The sequence below is a fragment of the Equus quagga genome, chromosome 20 (genome assembly GCF_021613505.1).
Source record: "Equus quagga isolate Etosha38 chromosome 20, UCLA_HA_Equagga_1.0, whole genome shotgun sequence".
NCBI classification, from domain to species: Eukaryota; Metazoa; Chordata; class Mammalia; order Perissodactyla; family Equidae; genus Equus; species Equus quagga.
Genome location: NC_060286.1, coordinates 6,934,388 through 6,953,197, shown reverse-complemented (window position 1 = coordinate 6,953,197; position 18,810 = coordinate 6,934,388). Strand labels below are relative to the sequence as shown.

Genomic DNA, 18,810 nt, shown 5'->3' with positions numbered 1-18,810 from the left:
TTGTGAATAATTATTTATAAGAGATGAAGGGAGTAATGAGTCATATAAGATACCAACTTTTTGTGTATTTATTTTGGGAGAATTATTTGTCACTGAGACAGGTATGTTAGAGGAAGAGGAAGAGATAATTTTGCATTTGGATCAGATTGAACCCAGGTTGATGAAAAGCATGTAAATATAAATATCTGGATAACTCTCAGATAATAGGATAGGACTGTAAATATGGATTTGGGAGTTTTAAATGCAGAAGTGATAACTGAAGTCATTATGGATGTAATATCCGAAGAAAAGAGTATAGAGAAGGGTAGAGTTAAAGAAAAAGCTTTGATACGAATCCATACTTGGGTACTGATGGTCAGAGGGAAAGAAGTAGAAGCCAAAATCAGGAAGGCAGGTAGGAAAAGTAGGAGAACTAGAACAAGTTTTGAAAAATGCTGAAGGCAAAATTGAATTTTGGTGATTGACGCGAGTGTTTTTTACTACGACGTTCAAGTTAATATTAATTTTATTGCTGTTCTCCAAAATACTTTTTCAACTCTTACGTTACAAGAGGAATGAATAGTCAAAAAAACACTTGTCTTCGACACAACGGGAGAGCACCTGCTAGGCTCGCTCCTCCCGTCGGGGCCGTGCTCTGCCTCCAGGGCCCGCTCGGGGTCGCGAGGAGCGGTGCCTGCTTCCCGGCGGGAAGGGGCGGTCCCCGCACGGCTGGTCTCGCGGGGAGTTAGATCTCGCTCTCCGCGCGATCTGCCGCTCCCGCCGCGGGCGTCGCGCCGGTCAGGGTCGGGACCTGTCGTCGCGGCCCTGAGGTCGGGACGCCGAGTGGAGGGAGCCTGGGAGGGCAGGGCGTGGCCGTCCGAGTCCCAGAGGGGCGGTGAGGTGGGACAGGGAGCTGCGTGTGGCGGTTGCTCCCTGGACAGGGGCTGTGAGGGGCTGGGGGCCAGCCGGCCGTGTCCCTGGAGGACGGCCGCAGCTCGCGCGTTCTGGGCGCTTCCCGGCGCGTGGCCTCGTCGTCGGCCACGCGGTCCCCCGAAGCTGTGGGCGCCGCCGTCGCGCGGCTGGGGTGTTGGGGGCGGGCTCGGGCGAGGGGACGCGAGTAGCTGTGGAGTGTCGTCCGCGAGCGAGCTGCCCGCTTCAGAGCGCGCGGGAAGGCCCCGCCTCGAACCCGCGGCGGCGAGCGCTCCGCGACCGGGCGGTCCTGTGAAAACTCCGCTGTCTGGATGTTTGGCGGTGGACTCCTAAGTGTACAGCTGCGCTGTCCCTGTAGGGTTTACCTCGCTGTGGGGGTAGGACTTTCTTTACAATCTTGCTACGCCGAGAAAGGACCATTCCGAGTGGTCTTCATTTTGAAGGGCAGATCCTCTTGGGAAATCTGGGCGTCTGTGGAGCCCGGACTACGCGGTAACATTGCAACACCACGTCCCCGCCCCCGGTCTCAGCCGGGCCGCGACGAGTTTAAGTGGGGACCGCTGGCCCGCGCCGGAGGGCCTCCCCCTCCCGGCGCCCCTCCCCCTCCCGGCGCCCCTCCCCCTCCCGCCTCCCCTCCCCCCTCCCCCTGCCGCTCCCCTCTCCCCTCCCCCTCCTGCTCCCCCTCCCCGCGCCCCTCCCCCCTCCCCGTCCCCCTGGTCCCCCTCCCCCTCTCCCCCTCCCCCCTCCTGGCCCCGCCCACGTGCGTTTGCAGCGGCACCGGGTTCACAGGGTGGGTGGTGAATAGTAGCTGCTGTGCGTACAACTTCAGAAAATCCTTCCTTATAATTTTTTTTTTTAAACATAGTATCCAAGATGGATGACAACCTATTTGTCAGTTTGGACAGACTTTTGCTAGAATTTGGTAGGTATGAAAAGAAAATAAAGAAATAGATAACTATTTGTATTATCACTTGACATTTTAACAATGAAGTCACAAAAGAATTATTTTAGTTTTCCAGTATGAGCAAGATATAAGTACTAAAGAAGATATGATTCAGCGAATTAATAGTAAGTAGTTTTGCATGATAAAGATATTTTAGTTTTTAAATTATTTATGGCCTATAAGATAATATTGCAGTTGCCTTGTTTAGGGCAACTTATCGTTGGTGTTATAACTTCTGTGCCAGTTCTATCCAGTGACTAATAATGAGCTATTTACCCTATCTGTAGTTTTTCAATAATCAATTTTTGTGTTCAGCATTTAATTATTTTATGTTGAAGAATTTTGCTTTAAGCAGAAATGACCTCTTAAGTGCAATTGAGAATGTTATTTTTCTCAAATTACACAGATTATTTCAAACATTTGAGTAAAAATTTTAAATCTTTTTAGAAATCACCAGAGGTCAGGAGCCGGGATTGATGGAAGCCACATTTTCAGGAATAATAATTCTGAAAAATAATATTATGAGTGAAATGGCAAAGTATATTACATATTATTACATAGTTACAAATTATGATTTCTACCTGAGGAAAATAAATATTTCTTCTTTCCAGAATGTGTTGAAGATATTAAGGAAAACAAAGCAACTATTTGTAAGATACATGAAACTATAAATACAACAGATGAAGAGATTGGTCATTACTGTAAACATAGTAAGGAGATCAAAGACAACTGTAGTAAGTAAGTATTTGAAAGAAATGAGCTTTCGGTAATTGTCACTAGATTCTTTTATTCAAGGTTTCTGAGTTTATAGTTGAAGACACTGTTGCTTTAAAGTAGAATTTTGTATTAGAAAAATGATGAATCAGATCTTCAGTTGCTGTGTTATGTGCCACTGTGGAAAGGGATCCTGGGAGGTTCAAAAGAAAGATAGAAGTGAGTACTGTATGATCTAATTCAGATCCAATTAGTCTAAATACATAATTTTGAATAATCTGGACTCAGTATATAAAATTCCTACTAAATAGATAAATTTGAAATAATTTCTGTCTTCGTATTTTCAAGATCTTATTTTTCTTTGGGGAATCTAACCTAAAATTAGTAGCTTTTCAAAATAAAAGTTTTCAGTATGTTACGAATTCTTTCAACATGGCTTCAGCTTCTGGATTCTGCTGGTTAAATCTGTTATAAAACAAACACATTTTGAAACAAAGACTTGTTAATGTAACTTTATTGTATATTACAGATACTTAGAAAAATAAAACGTGGCAGTTTTCTATACTTAATTTTATGTGGACCATTGTCTTTGTATTTAGTACTATACTTTAGAATCATACTTGTTTCAAAATATTTTTTTACTCTAAATTTTAATAAGCCTTTTTGGCTTTTCCCCATTACCTTTTTTATACTGGTTTAAAAATTTTATAAAAGTAGCACATACCTAGTATAAAAGTTTAAAAACTATACAAATATATGGAGTAAAAAGCTTTTCCCTGACTGCAGTCCCCATCCCCACCCTGTCTTCTTCCTTAGAGGTGATCACTCTTAATGGTTGTACCGTTTCAGAACTTTTTCAATGAATATTCAACACCATTATTACATATACTTATATACACATCTATTTACATAGCTATCTTTCCTTTTTACCAAAGTGGGATCATACCATACTTATTCTTCAAATTGTTTTTTTAATTTAGCAATATACAATGTAAATGATACTGCATGTATAATGATTATGTATAGATTTCATTCTCTTTTAACAGCTCCATAGTATTTTATTCTGTTGATGTATCGTAAGTTATTTAACTTTGCTCTTATTAACAGACATTTAGGTTGTTTCCAGTTTTTCCCTGTTATAAGCAACATGTACAGGTAATCCTTCCACATTTATAGACCTGTTGCTACAGAATGAACTCCTAGAAGTGAAATTGCTAGATCAAAGAGTATGCACATTTAAACATTTGATAGATAATGCCAAACTGCTCTCCAAAAAGAGCATACCAATTTATAGTCCCACCAACAGTGTGTGTTCCTATTCCCTCACACCCTTGCCGACAATGGAGTTATCAATGTTTACACGTTTTGGGAATCTGATGAACAAAAAACTATATATTGTTGAACTTTTCCTTTTATTTTCATTTAGATTTTATTGTAGTAGGTTTTACTAGTGGTTTCTCTCAATTAGCTGCATTGGGTCCTGGAAAAGTACTGATGGTTTCCACTTAGAACCTGCTTTGTCCAAATGCACTGTACTTTATACAAGCTTAATCTCTGCTGGGTTCTGAGGACGGTTAGTAGGATCTGTTCATTTTAATACCACGAATAACTCTAGTTCATGATTTCAGCATGCTGGTTAAGAGATTTAAATGAGAAATATGGATTTATGAAAGTACTAGAGGAAAATATAGGTGACTATATAATCTTTGAGAGGAGAAGGCCTAAGTATGTCACCAAAGGTAGAAACCACATAGGAAACTGGATAAACACGGCTATATACAAACTAAAAAGAAAAACGTCCCGAAATGATATAAAAGGCAAAATGATAAGGTAGGAAAAATGTCAAATAAGGGCTAACTTTTAAAAATATAAAGTACTGTTGGAAATTAATAAGAAAAAGCAAAAGCCCCATTAGAAAAATGAGCAAAGACAGTAAACAGGTAGATACCAAAATGAAGAGATGTATGTCTAATAAACATGTAAACCAATGCTCAGTCAGTCTTAAAATCAAAGACACCCAAATTAAAGCAATAATAAAATGCTATTTTTTTGCCTTTAAGTTTTGCAAAAATTTAAATTAAGATAATACTCAGTGTTGTCCAGGGAGTAAGAAAATTACCTCTCTCATACGCTGTAGGAATATACAGTGGTGTAGACTTTTTGGATGACATGTCAGTATAGTTTTTAAAAAGTTATAAAAAATAAGCATGACTTTTGATTAAATGGTTTCATTTCTGATAATTTTTCCTAAGGAAATAATTAGGCATTCTCTCAAAGATGTAATGTACAATAAGGTATTTATTTCAGCCTTTTTTTTCTGATAGGAAAACACTGGCAGCATCTCTAATGTTCAACATTAAGTGATTGGTTAAATGAATTTTGGTGTATCAGTATGAATAAACAGTAGGCAGCCAATAAAATTATGATATGTCTATATTTATTGACATGGAAAGATGTTAACAATATATTACAAATTGAACAAAGCAATAAAACAACATTCATAGTATGAGCCCAATTTAGTAATTGTATATTTATATATAATTAGAAAAAGTCTAGAAATATGTATATCAAAATGCTTACAGTGAATATCTTTTCAGTGAACATGTATTACTTATGGAATTTTTTAATACTCGGAATATATGTATGTATAACCTTTGACCTTACAATTCCATTTTTGGGGAATATTTTCTAAGGCAACGGTTAGATTAGACAAATATTTAAGTTCTGTTTACAATAGAGAAACTTAGTTTAAACAAAAATGGCCAAGAATAGGGCCAGCCCCAGTGGCCTAGTGGTTGAGTTTGGTGCACTCCACTTTGGCGGCCCAGGCCTGGTTCCCAGGCGTGGGCCTACGCCACTCATCTGTCAGTAACCATGCTGTGGCAAGGGCTCACATACAAAAAGGAAGACTGGCAACAGATGTTAGCTCAAGCGAATCTTCCTCAGCAAAAATCAGCAAAACAAAAAAGAGGCCAAGAATATGAGAATGGTTAGATAAATTATGGAACATAATGTATTTATTAAAACCTTTACAATGAATTCTTAGTGACAAGGAAAACGTGTATAATTTAAAAGCAAGTGATAAAGGAGACTATATTGTTATATGTGAATATGATGTCAAAGATGTTAAAGTATATACTTACAGTAAAATCTGGAAATAATTTATTAAAACAATAGTAATTATTGTTTAGTGTTGAGAATATGGATGATAGTTATTTTCTTACGTATACTTTTCTGTGCTTCCAAAATGGGCATGCGTACTTTTTGAATCTGAAAAAGTTAAAAAGATTAGAAAGGGCTAGAGGAAATATTTGAACAATATTTAGAATGGAAGCTGCCATGGTGTATGCTAACTTTAGATTTCTTACATTGGTAACATTCTTAGAGTCATAAAATGAAAAATGTATAAGATGAATCTTCGTTTTATTTTTACTATCTGATTTTATAATTCATTTTGGCCTAGTTTCTTTCTTTTAGTTCAGGAGGGTATAACAACCTAACTTTCTAAGTTTCAAAGGAGAAAAAAGCCTCTCTTTACCTTTATCCTAACTCTTTGAATGCTTACTCCAAAAGAATTTCTTAGCCAAGATCTTAGAAGTAAGATGAGAAAGAAAGCCTGATGTTGGAGTGTTGCAGAGTATAGTCTAGAAATGCCATAGCAATGCACAGTCCAGCCATGTCACATTTATTTCTTTCCTAATCATGATTCCAAAGCAGGTTTTATGCAAGAATTCATGGTTATTGATATTTGAGCATATGTATGATTGCGTGAATGGTGGTAGTGGTAGTGATGGGAGATGGGAATATTTTTCTTGATGTAAGCTTGTTTACTCCAGGAAGAGAAAGATGTGTTTATCTTTAAATGGTTACATTCATTTTTATCTCTTAGAATTTGTTTATCATTCTGAGATGCTAATTACAATATTTTTTTTTCTGTAGCTGGAAGCCAACATGTGATGTTTTTCATAAACATGAAGACTATATGCAGGACCAATTTACTATTTATCAAGAAACTGTTGAAAAAGACAAGTACAGTACATATATTAATTTAAACTTATCAATTCTATAAGTTAGTATTAATAGGATATGCTTTATAAAAATGTTAATTGAAAAATGTAGAAATTTTGTACACTGAGGGAGTGTTTTTGTTTTTTGCTTTTGATTTTTAAAGTAAATCCAAGTGTTTTGGACTCTTTGGGTGCTGTTGGAGGCCTACTTATTTGTTATACAGCTCCAGCGAACCCTGGATATGTTTAGATATGTCCTTAGATAGAAACTGTTTATTAGTAGCAATTATTATAGCAGAGTACTTAAATTAATAGTCTTCATGACTGAATTGTTATAGACAAACTTCTAGGGGAACAATTAGCTGTAGAATTACCTTATGAAAAATTTTGATTATTGACTTTTGAAGGTTGTTTTATATTAAACTTCTGTTTTTCAGAGTGCAAATTTAGTGAGGTATTATATCCTGATGGAGAAATACCTATATTTGGTTTGTTTTATTATGTGTAAAATCACCTGGTCTTGGGGAATAAACATAATATAATGAATAAATATATAAACGAATATAAAATAAACAAGTGAATATAATGAAAGAAGGGGAAGGACTTTGAACACATAATATAACATTATAATTTCACTTAATTTAAAAAATTGAAATGTTTTTATTTTTAACATAATTGGACAAGAGCAGTATCTATTTTTATTTTTTATTGTATTTTTATTTATTTATTTTTTACTACTTTCCCCCCAGCTTTATTGAGATATAATTGGCAAATAACATTGTTTAAGTTTGGTGTACAACAGGATGATTTGATACATGTATATATTGTGAAATTATTACCACAATAAGGGTTAAGTAACACATCTATCACCTCACGTAACTTCTATTTTTTTTGTAGTGAGAACATTTAAGGTTTAGCCTCTTAGCAACTTTCAAGTATATGATACAATATTATATTCACCATGCTGTATATTAGATCCCCAGAACTTATTCACTTTATAACTGGAAGTTTGTGGCCTTTGATCAACATCTCCTCTTTCCTCCACTCCCCAGCCCCTGGCAACCACTGTTCTACTCTCTATTTCCATGAAATTGGTTTTTTTTTAGATTTTACATGTAAGTGAGATCATATGGTATTTATCTTTCTCTGTCTGACTTATTCACTTAGCATAATACTCTCAAGATCCATCCATGTTGTCACAAATGGTAGGATTTCATTCTTTTTTTGTGACTCATATTCCATTGTTTATATTTACACCACATTTTCATTATCCATTCATTTGTTGTTGGGCACTTAGATTGTTTCCATGTCTTGGCTATTGTTAATAATGCTTCAGTGAACATGGGGGAGCAAATAGCTCTTTGAGATTGTGATGTAATTTCCTTCGAATATATGCCCAGAAATGAGATTGCTGGATCATATGGTCATTCTATTTTTAATTTTTTGAGATATTTCCATACTGTTTTCTGTAGTGGCTGTACAAATTTACATTCCTACCACCAGTGCACAACGGTTCTCTTTTCTCCACATCCTTGCCAACACTTATCTTTTGTCTTTTTGATAACAGCCGTTCTAGCAGGTGTGAGGTGATAGCTCATTGTGATTTTGACTTGCATTTCTCTGATGATTAGTGATGTTGAGCATCTTTTCATGTGATTTTTGACCATCTGTATGTCTTCTTTGGGAAAAGGTCTATTCAGGTCCTCTGTCCATTTAAACTTAGATTATTATCTTTTTGCTATTGGATTGTATGAGTTCCTTAAATTCATTCCTAAATATTTTATTGTTTTTGCTGCTATTGTAAATGGTATTGTTTTCTTTATTTCTTTTTCAGATGGTTCATTGTTAGTGTATAGAAATGCACCTGATTTTTGTATGTTGGTTTTGTATCCTAAAACTTTACTGAATTTGTTGATTAGTTCTAATAGTTTTTTGGTGAAATCCTAGAGTTTTCTATATATAAGATTATGTCATTTGCAAACAGACACCATTTTACTTCTTTTTTTAATTTGGATGCCTTTTATTCCTTTTTCTTGCCTAATTGCTCTAACTAAGACTTTTAGTACTATGCTGCATAGGAGTAGTGAGAGTGGAACCCTTGTCTTTCCTGATTGTAGAGGAAAAGTTTTCAGCTTTTCATCATTGAATATGATGTTAGTTGTGGGCTTGTCATATATGGCCTTTATTACATTGAGTTATGTTCTTTCTATACCCAATTTGTTGAGAGTTTTTATCATGAAAGGGTGTCGAATTTTGCCAAATGCTTTTTCTACATCTATTGAGAGGATCATATCATTTTTATCCTTCATTCTGTTAGTGTGGTGTATCGTGTTTATTGATTTGTGTATGTTGAACCATCCTTGCACTCCAAGGATAAATCTGACTTGGTTATGGTGTATGAGCCTTTTAATGTGCTGTTGAATTCTGTTTGCTAGTATTTTGTTGAGAATTTTTGCATCTATATTCATCAGGGATATTGGTCTGTAGTTTTCTTTTCTTAGTGTCCTTTTCTGACTTTTCTTTTCTCTAGTGTCCTTATCTGACTTTGATGTCAGGGTAATGCTGGCCTCATAAAATGAGTTGAAAAGTGTTCCTTCCTCTTCAGTTTTTTGGGAGAATTTGGGAAGAATCCGTATTAATTCTTCTTTAAATGTTTGGTACAATTTATTAGTGAAACCATCTGGTCCTGGGCTTTTCTTTGTTAAGAGTTTTTTAATTACTGCTTCAATCTTCTTACTAGTAATTGATCTTTTCAGATTTTCTATTTCTTCATGATTCAGTCTTAGTAGGTTGTATATTTCTAGAAATTTATCCATTTCTTCTAGGTTATCTAATTTGCAGTCATGATTGTTCATAGTAACTAACCTCTTATGATCCTTTGTATTTCTGTGGTATCAGTTGTAATATTTCCTCTTTCATTTATAATTTTTTTGAATCCTCTTTTTTTTCCTTGGTTAGTTGAGCTAATGGTTTACAAATTTTATTTATCTTTAAAAAAACCCAACTCTTTATTTCATTAATTGTTGTTTCTATTGTCTTTCTTGTCTCTATATTTATTTCTACTGTAATCTTTGTTATTTCTTTCCTTCTGCTAATTTTCAGCTTACACTGTTCTTTTTCTAATTCCTTGAGGTGTAAAATTAAGTTGTTTATTTGAGATCTTTCTTTTTTTTAATGTAGGCATTTATTGCTATAAATCTCCCTCTCAGAACTTCTTTTGCTGCATCCCATAAGTTTTGGTATATTGTGTTTTCATTTTCATTTGTCTCAAGATATGTTTTGATTTCTCCTTTGATGCAATGTTATTCAGTAATGTGTTGTTTAATTCCTATGTATTTGTGAGATTTTCCATTTTCCTCCTGCTATAAATTTCTAGTTTTATATCATTGTGGCCAGAACAGATCTGAATATAATTTCAATCTTCATAAATTAGTTAAGCCTTGATCTGTTGCCCAATATATGATCTATCCTGGAGAATATTCCATGTGTACTAGAGAAGAATGTGTATACTGGTGTTGTTAGATGGAATGTCCTGTATATGTCTCTTAAGTCCATTTGGTTTATAGTGTTATTCCGGTTAATTATTTCCTTATTAATTTCTGTCTGGATGATCTTTCCCATGTTGAAAGTAGGGTATTGAAGTCCTCTACCATTATTGTATTGTCTTCTCTTTCTCCCTTCAATTCTGTTAATATTTGCTTAAAATATTTAGGTTCTCCAGTGTTTGGTACATATATATTTGCAATTGTTATATCCTCTCAGTGATTTGACCTCTTTATCATTATATAGTGACCTTCTTGGTCTCTTGTGACTGATTTTGACTGAAAGGCTCTTTTATCTGATATAAGTATAACCACTTCTGCTCTCTTTTTGTTACCATTTGCATGGAACTTCTTTTTCCATCCCATCATATTCAGCCTATGTGTATCCTTAAAGCTAAAGTGAATTTCTTGTAAGCAGCATATTGTTGGATTTTGTTTTTTTAATCCATTCAGCCACTCTATGTCTTTTGAATTTAGTCTGTTTACATTTAAAGTAATCATTGATAGGTAAGGACTTATTATTGCCATTTTAGTTATTTTCTCATTTTCTTTTTTAGTTCCTTTCTTCCTCTGTTGCTGTCTTCCTTTGAGACTTATTTTTTGTAGTGCTATGCTTTGATTCCTTTCTCTTCATCTTTTGTGGATCTACTATAGGTTTTTTTTTTTCATAGTTACCATGAGGCTTACATATAATATTGTACAGATGTAACAGACTATTTTAAGCTGATAACAGCTTACCTTCAATTGCATATAAAAACTCTACACTTTTATTTCTCCTCACCCTACCTTGTATGCTATTGATGTCATACTTTACATCTTTTTATATTGTGCATTCATTAAAAAATTATTGTTGCTATAGTTATTTTTTATATTATTGTTTTTATACTTTAATACTAGAGATAAAAGTGGTTTACATTTATCATTTTTTATATTATTGTTTTTAAACTTTTATATTAAAGATAAAATCATTACAGTATTATGGTATTCTGGATTTGACTATATATTCACCTTTACCATTGAATTGTTTACTTTTATATGTTTTTGTGTTGTTACTTAGCATTCTTTCCTTTCAAATTGAAAAACTCCCTTTAATATTTCTTTTGAGGCAGATCTAGTGGTGATGAGCTCCCTTAGCTTTTGTCTGGGAATGTCCTTATCTCTCAAGGACAGTTTTGCTGGGTATAGTATTCTTGGTTGGCAGTTTTTTCTTTAAGCACTTTGAATCTATGATCCTGTTCTCTCCTGGCCTGCAAGGTTTCTGCAGGGAAATCTGATAATGTTATGGGTGTTCCCTTATTGTGATGAATCATTTTTCTCTTGGTGCTCAAAATTTTCTCTTCATCTTCGACTTTTAACATTTGGATTATAATGTGTCTTGGAGTAATCTTTGGGTTGATCTTGCGTGGAGTCATTAGAGCTTCCTGTACCTGGATGCCCATCTCTTTCCCAAGATTTGGGAAGTTTTCAGCTATTATTCTTTAAATAAGTTTTCTGCCTCTTTCTCTCACTCTTCTCCTTCTGGGACTTCCATGATGTGAATGTTCACTCATGTAGCAATGTTCCCGAATTCATGGAGATTTTCCTCACTCTTTTTCATTCTTTTTCTTTTTGTTCCTCCAACTGGCTAATTTCAACTGAACTGTATTTGAGTTTACTGCATCTGTCTTTTGCATAATCAAGTCTGTTGTTGATGCTTTTTATTGAATTTTTCAGTTCTATCATTGTATTCTTCAGCTCCAGGATTTCTGTTTGGTTCTTTTCTATGGTTTCTTTTTTTTTCTTTATTAAACTTCTCATCTTGTTCATGCATTGTTTTCCTAATTTTCTTTAGTTGTCTGAGTTGTCTTCCTTTTATTGAGTTTCTTTAAGATGATTATTTTGAATTCTTTCTAAGGCAAATTGTAGAGCTACATTTCTTTGTGGTCAGTTACTGAAACTATTACTTTTCTTTGATGCTGTCCTGTTTGCCTGATTCTTCATGATCTGTGTAGACTTGCATTGATGTCTGTGCACTTGAATGAACAAACATCTCTTCCACTCTTTAAAGACTGATTTTGGCAGGTAAAGACCTTCTCCTGTTGGTTTCCTGGGCTGGTGGGATTACCTCTCGAATTGCAGTCATGCTAGGTTGAAGCTGGTTTTGAGGCTGTTGCTGGGTCTGCAGTGGGATCCACAGTTCGTGTGCTTGTAACCAGCGGCTCAGGCAGGTATGAATCCTGTCTGGTCCCTGGGTAGATGAGACTGCCTCTAGTACCTTGGTTAGTAGGATAGCACTGGGACAAGCAGACAAGGGTTCCATAGTTGAGTCCTCAGTTAACAGGCCTCTTACCAAGTGTGTGGACAGGTGTGGCTCCCATCGGGTCCCTGGAGGGGCTTCTGCCTGGTCACTGGATGGGTCCATGGGTGGTCAGCACTGGCCCTGGACTGTGGCTGAGAGGGGCTTGAATTGAGCCTGAGGGCTGTTTCAAGTTCCACAATCAAGATTGAGGCCTGCAGTCCTGGCTCTGGAGGCACAGATAAGAATATCTCCCACCAGGTCCCTGGGCAGGCTGGACTGATCCCTAAGAGCAGCTGGAGGGGCTGGAGCCAAAAATAGGGCCTTTTTGAGATGTCCAGGGGTAGATATAGGAGTATCTCCTTCAAGGTCCTTGGACCAGAAGGTCTGCTGGGGGCCCTCAGCAGTGAGGGGCCGAGAGCCAAGGATAGGGCCCTGCAGGATCTGTGGGGGTGCAGATGGTAGTATCTCCTGCTGGAACCCTGAACCCTCATTACTGCTGACAAACCATAACTGTTAGGGGCTGGAACCAAGTATAGGCCTTTTTAGGATTTTCAGGGGCAGAGGCAGGATTGTCTCCTGCTGGGTCCCTATGCCAGCAAGACTCCAGTAACTGTGGCTGGGTTGGGCTGGAGCCCAGTTACAGGACCCTTTCAGAATCTACAGTCTGATGAGTTTGCAGGCTTACCTCTAGGGGCTCCCAGACTGTGGCCACGAGGGGCTGGAGTCAGTTCATGGGCCACTTCAGGGTCTGCAGCCAGGACTAGGGTCTGTATGCTTATGACCTGACACATGGGTGGGTATGACTCCTCCCAGGTCCCTTGATGTATGGTGCTGGTGACAGACCAAAGCCAAATGGGACTGTAGCTGAGTTCTCTGGGATACAGAGCTGTTTCTAGGTCTCTAGCCAGGACCGTAGTCAGTGAGTTAGCCACCAGGATGCGAGCTTGCCTTCTCAAAATGGCTCTCCTCAGTCTGGGACTGTACCAGGGTTTCACAGTCTCCTACCTGGATCCCAAAGCTCCCACAACCTTTTGTCCCTGGATGGAGGCCACATTATTATTGTTGATGGACTGATATGCACAAGCAATGTTTTATTCTGCCATTTTGCTGACATCACTTCTATTTTTATATTTTAATTAAAAACACACACACAAAACTTAGAATGCAATTCTCTTTATATTCAAAGATGGGTCTTAAGAGAAGGTAGGGACTGAAGGTATAGATTTGTGCTTCATTGGCATTTGAGATCATAGAAATAGATGAAATTCCAAGGGAAATGTATAGAGCAAAAAGAAGTAAAAGCTAGAGTATACAATCATCCAAGGAATAGGCAGAGGGTGGAATTAGTGAAGGAGACTGTTACTTTGTCATTATAGACCCTGTTCCAATCCAAAAAAGGATTCGAGATGATTTGTGTAAATAATACCGTAGTGTTAACAGAAAACTAGATATAAAAATCAAAGCTACAGGGAAGTAAGGATAATATAGGAAGATGAAGCCTTTGCTTAGGATAGAAATTCATACTGTATGGTCTTGCACATTTCTTGGATATAGGCACAAATTAGGCTTTAAAATTCCTCGTAGTAGACAAGGCATTGTGGAAATGTGATAGGTTTGAGATTCAGAGTATTCATGTAAAAAACAGTTCAATTGCTTAAGATAAGCAGAGGTTTTTCCTGGTACTGAGACTTGAAAGAAATTTCTCCCATGAGTTCCTCACAAAGGGGAACTTGTGCAATGTGGTAGTGAATATCTGCAGAGGCCTCCCCCAAATAAACACAATATATATTACTGCTTCTTATAACGTCTCTCAATGCAAGCCATGGCTATAAAATATTGTTTAAAAAATGCTTCTATGAAGGACTCAAGCAAACCAGTCCAAATACTACCTCTCTGATAATGTTTTTGTGGATGACTTAGCCAGAGGTATTAAGGTGAAAACAGCTGTATCTTTCTTTTTTAAATTAGCCATGTATCAGTTGATTGACTTGATGATGAATACCAGGCATTTATAAAAGGAAAAGTGTCCATTTGTTGCTATTATAAGTAATGAAGGAAGTAGAAATACCAGCTACTTGTTTTTGCTAATCTCCCATTCCTGTCGCAGGCATTTGCAAAGACTAGTATTGCTGGCCACAGATGAGATAATAGTGGTTCATGACTTGGCTATGCTGGGATCTGCCAAAGTTCGTGTACAGAGTATCTTAGAAGAGAGGGCGTGAATATACAATAGGAACAGGATAGATGTGATATGCTAATCTCATCTGGAACTGGTGACCCAGACTTAGTTTTCTTATATTTATTTCCCTCCTCCCAGGACCATTTCTTCAAGAGGTGGGGGCTTAATTAGCAAATATACATTTAGAGGAATAGGAGCTTGTTTTGGGCTCAACTGCCTTATCTTGCTAAAGGGGACAGAGTTTAGTAATATTAAGAAATTAAAACATTCTGGGGCCGGCTCTGCGGCCAAATGGTTAAGTTCGTGTGGCGGCCCAGGGTTTGGATCCTGGGTGTGGACATGGCACCACTCGTCAGGCCACTTTGAGGCGGCGTCCCACATCCCACAACTAGAAGGACCTGCAACTAAGATATACAACTGTGTACAGGGGTGGTTTGGGGAGATAAAGCAGGAAAAAAAAAAAAGATTGGCAACAGTTGTTAGCCCAGGTGCCAATCTTAACAACAACAACAACAAAAATTAAAACATTCTTAAGATTCAGACTTGCTGACCAATATAAGGTTGTTATTCTTACTTTTCTTCTGCCTCTTCAGGCAGTTTATTAATACTTCTTTTTCTTTTCTCGTCTGCTAATGAGATAATCATTACAGTATCTTTTAAGAAATTCCTCTATATAGTATGGCTTGATTTAGAAAATTTATAAAATTTTGAGGAACATAAGGGCTATATATTATTAGAAAAATTTCTATGAATATTATTTCTTGAAACTAAGTATTTGATAAGAATTGGGTAAAAAGAGGATCCAAGAAAATGTTTTCTATGGTGAACCTGGCTTGAATATTTTCAGTGTTGTAGATCAGAATTGGCAAACTTTTATAACAGGTCAGATAGTAAATATTTTAGGCTCTGTGGACTATACGTCTCTGTTGTAACTATTCAACTCGGCTATTGTGTTGCAAGAGCAACTTTAGACAATACATAAGTGAATGACTGTTCCATTAAAACTTTATTTATGGACATTACAGTTTGAATTTCATGTAATTTTAATGTGTCGTGAAATATTCTTCTTCTTTTGGTTTTTTCAATCATTTAAAACTGTAAAAACTATTCTTAGCTCATGGGCCATACAGAAACAGGTGGCAGGTTAGATCTGGCCCTTAGGTTATCGTAACTGACCCCTATCGTAGATCAAGCAAAGGTCAAATAAGAAGGAAGAATTAACATTTTTTTATTTTTATTTATTTATTTTTATTTATTTATTTTTGCAAAAATAAATTTTTATTTATTTATTTTTATTTATTTTTATTTATTTATTTTTGCAAAGAAAAAAATTAACCATCCCACTCAAGACTTGTGCCTAAGTAGACGACCACTCACCTCTACGTGAGTTGAACTGGAGGAGTTCCTCCAAACAGTGCTGAAGTTTTCTTCATAAAATACTTACGGGGTGTACAAGAATGATTGTGAACTCAGAGTTCTAATACACAGAACATGACTTCATGTGATAATTTTAGCGTAGAAAATTGAAGGAGATTTAAGAAGCATAGTTACAGAGGTTGCTGATCTGGGGAGAGTAGAGACTCAGAACTCAGGGAAGATAGAAATTCAAGAAGTGATGAAAAGAACCAGGTTCTGCAGTGTCAATTAGTATGAGAACTAACAAGAGATCACTGAATTGGACAAATTAGATCATAGGTGACCTTGGGAAAGATAGTTTCACTAGAGTGGTGGGAGTGGAAGTTAAATGAAGAGGATTAAAGAGTGAATAACTGAGATAGTGAATAAAAACAGTAGAGAGTTGAAAAGTGTGATGGAGTTAAGGAAAATCTGAAGGGCAGACAGTATTGAGGGAAGCAGGGATAAGTAGATATTTGACTTGTCTTTTATGCTTAATTTAGTAAACTTTAACAAGTGCTGTTTAGAAAGTTTTAAATATACTCTTCTTATAGTTCATCATTTATTTTAATTTTAACAGAAAAATGTACCATGGTTATATATGTCAGTATAAAGATGTTTTGAAGCAATACCAACTAAAATACTCAGAAACACCCTTTTCACATGAATATTATGAGAAGAAAAGAGAACATGAAGAAATTCAAAACAGAGTGTTGGCATGTACTGAACAACTAAAAATGAATGAAACTATTTTTATGGAATTTCTAGGTATTAACATTTTTGTTATATATTATTTTAATTATGGCATTTTTGTAATGAAAAGAATATAATAAATCAGTCTAAAATATAATTTTTTTTTTCAGTTCCTGCTCCCTTTCCATCACGTACTAAATGGACATTACATATGTATCCACAATAGTATTTCTACTTAAAATTTTTATTAGATAAGTATTATTTCTGTATTGTGTTATTGTGTTTCCCTGGTGAGAATCACATGGATTTGTTTTTTAATTCAAAACTTTTAGAGGTTACTTTAAAGATCATCTGGAATTAGTTTTCATATATGTGCATGTGATCAGAAACAAAGCAATTTTAATGAGGTAAAGTGGTATATGGATCTGCCTTCAAGTGGCATGTCTTAGCAACCAAACCAATGCAAAAGTCATCTTGCTCTGTCTTACCAAAGAAAGAGTACCAATTAAATCAATTGACCATTACTTGTTAGGATGGAAGGTGGTGAGGTGAGTCACAATTATTCATTCATCTATAGAAATTCATTGGGTACCTACTTCGTGCCAGGCAATACTTTACTTGAGAAGATACAGAGCTTTCTTGCAAGGAGCTCACAGTTTAGTAGAGGAGACAGACATGTAAACAAGTAATTCTAATACAGTGGCATTGTATTAGATGCTTAAGCAATTCTTAATTGGTCTTAGTCTTGTCTCTTTGTCAAGATGATCTTCCCTCATGATGAACTTGGAACTTTAATCCTCTTGCAACCGCCACAATCCTTCGTATGCTCTCCTATCAGATTATAACTCCACAGATTGCACTAAATCTTCTTTATCCCTGCATTCTACCTTGCTTCATTCTGCTTCATCCTAAATCATCCTTTTAGCTCCTTTGCTGCTTGCTCTCTCGATGTTTGGGTTTTAGCTTATTCTGTTCTTAGTTGTTCATTTGCTGCCCACCTGTATTTTAACTTCCCAGTGAAAAGGGGTAGAGGCTGGTAGATGCTGAAGGTACAGCAGGGGTTTAGGGAGTTGGATGTAGGATGGGATGAGATGTAGGATTGTATGACAAACAAGAGGAAGTGAGGGAGATAGAATCGAAGATTAGAATTTAAATGTCTATGTATAAAAATTTAAATTGATACTTTTGATAACAACATAGCATTATAAATAATGTTCATCTGAAATTTTATGTCCTAGCATATAAATCACTTTGTGAGGCAGAATAGGAAAGGTCTGACAGGTTTTGTCTGGAGATTTTCCACTAGAAGATCACTACCAGTATCACTAGAAATAGTTCAGTAATCTATTCATTTTCAAGTTCTCCTAAATGGATTGTAGAGTAACCTGGGAAATTGTAGTAGCTAATAACCATGCAAGATGTCTGTTAACAGCTGAGAAATTCTCTACTTGAAGTTCTGTATAAATCCACTTTAAGCAGAAAGTCCAGATGGGAGATCTAGCTGTCTTCTGAGTTCTGCAGGGTGCCCTGAATAATCTTACACAGCAAGAAAAGGGAAATTGGGTGGACTTTTTATGTTGATTTTGGAACAAATAAATAATGGAAACACAAGGAGTTAAATTTGGACCTGAATTGATTATGTATTATTAGTCATACCAAATGACTAATAATAGCAAAAAACTACCCTATGAAAATATTTAACTGAAAGAAAAAATCCAAACAAATATTTCAGATGAAATGTTATTTTTAAGCTCAATATATAACATAGATAAACAACAGATTGTCTTTGTCAGTTTGCCATATGTTTATATTAGCTTTACTTCTGTTTTCAGATACTGTTGTTATTATTGCTTATTGCTTATGTGGAAAACATATAAATAATGTTTCATAATATTATTTCTGATATAGTATATATACTATAAATGTAAAATTTACTTGTGGAACAAAGTTCCTTAACATAAAAGTGTTAATTTGAGATATAAAACACAAGATGTTCTTAAACTTGCCAACAATTTTTCCAAAAGTTCATCTGAATTGAAGAAAGAAGTAGATGAAATGGAAATAGAAATTAATTATTTAAACCAGGTATATATATTGTTACATGTTTCTAGTATTTGTATTAATGTGTAAGTGTAATGATATGTTAGTTG

The 18,810-nt window shown here is 36.0% G+C and overlaps 1 protein-coding gene across 1 annotated transcript in view; it reads left to right on the top strand.

The window, feature by feature from the left end:
• The first annotated feature begins 796 nt into the window (after positions 1–796).
• The window catches only part of C20H14orf39 (chromosome 20 C14orf39 homolog), a 42,355-nt gene continuing 24,341 nt past the window's right edge, over positions 797–18,810 (top strand). The window contains exons 1-8 of the mRNA XM_046647872.1: positions 797–809; positions 1,775–1,831; positions 1,921–1,977; positions 2,464–2,590; positions 6,506–6,595; positions 16,548–16,735; positions 16,831–16,873; positions 18,625–18,745. Of these exons, the coding sequence (XP_046503828.1) occupies positions 1,783–1,831; positions 1,921–1,977; positions 2,464–2,590; positions 6,506–6,595; positions 16,548–16,735; positions 16,831–16,873; positions 18,625–18,745 (675 nt within the window). The 5' untranslated portion in view covers positions 797–809; positions 1,775–1,782. The remainder of the gene's footprint in view (positions 810–1,774; positions 1,832–1,920; positions 1,978–2,463; positions 2,591–6,505; positions 6,596–16,547; positions 16,736–16,830; positions 16,874–18,624; positions 18,746–18,810) is intronic.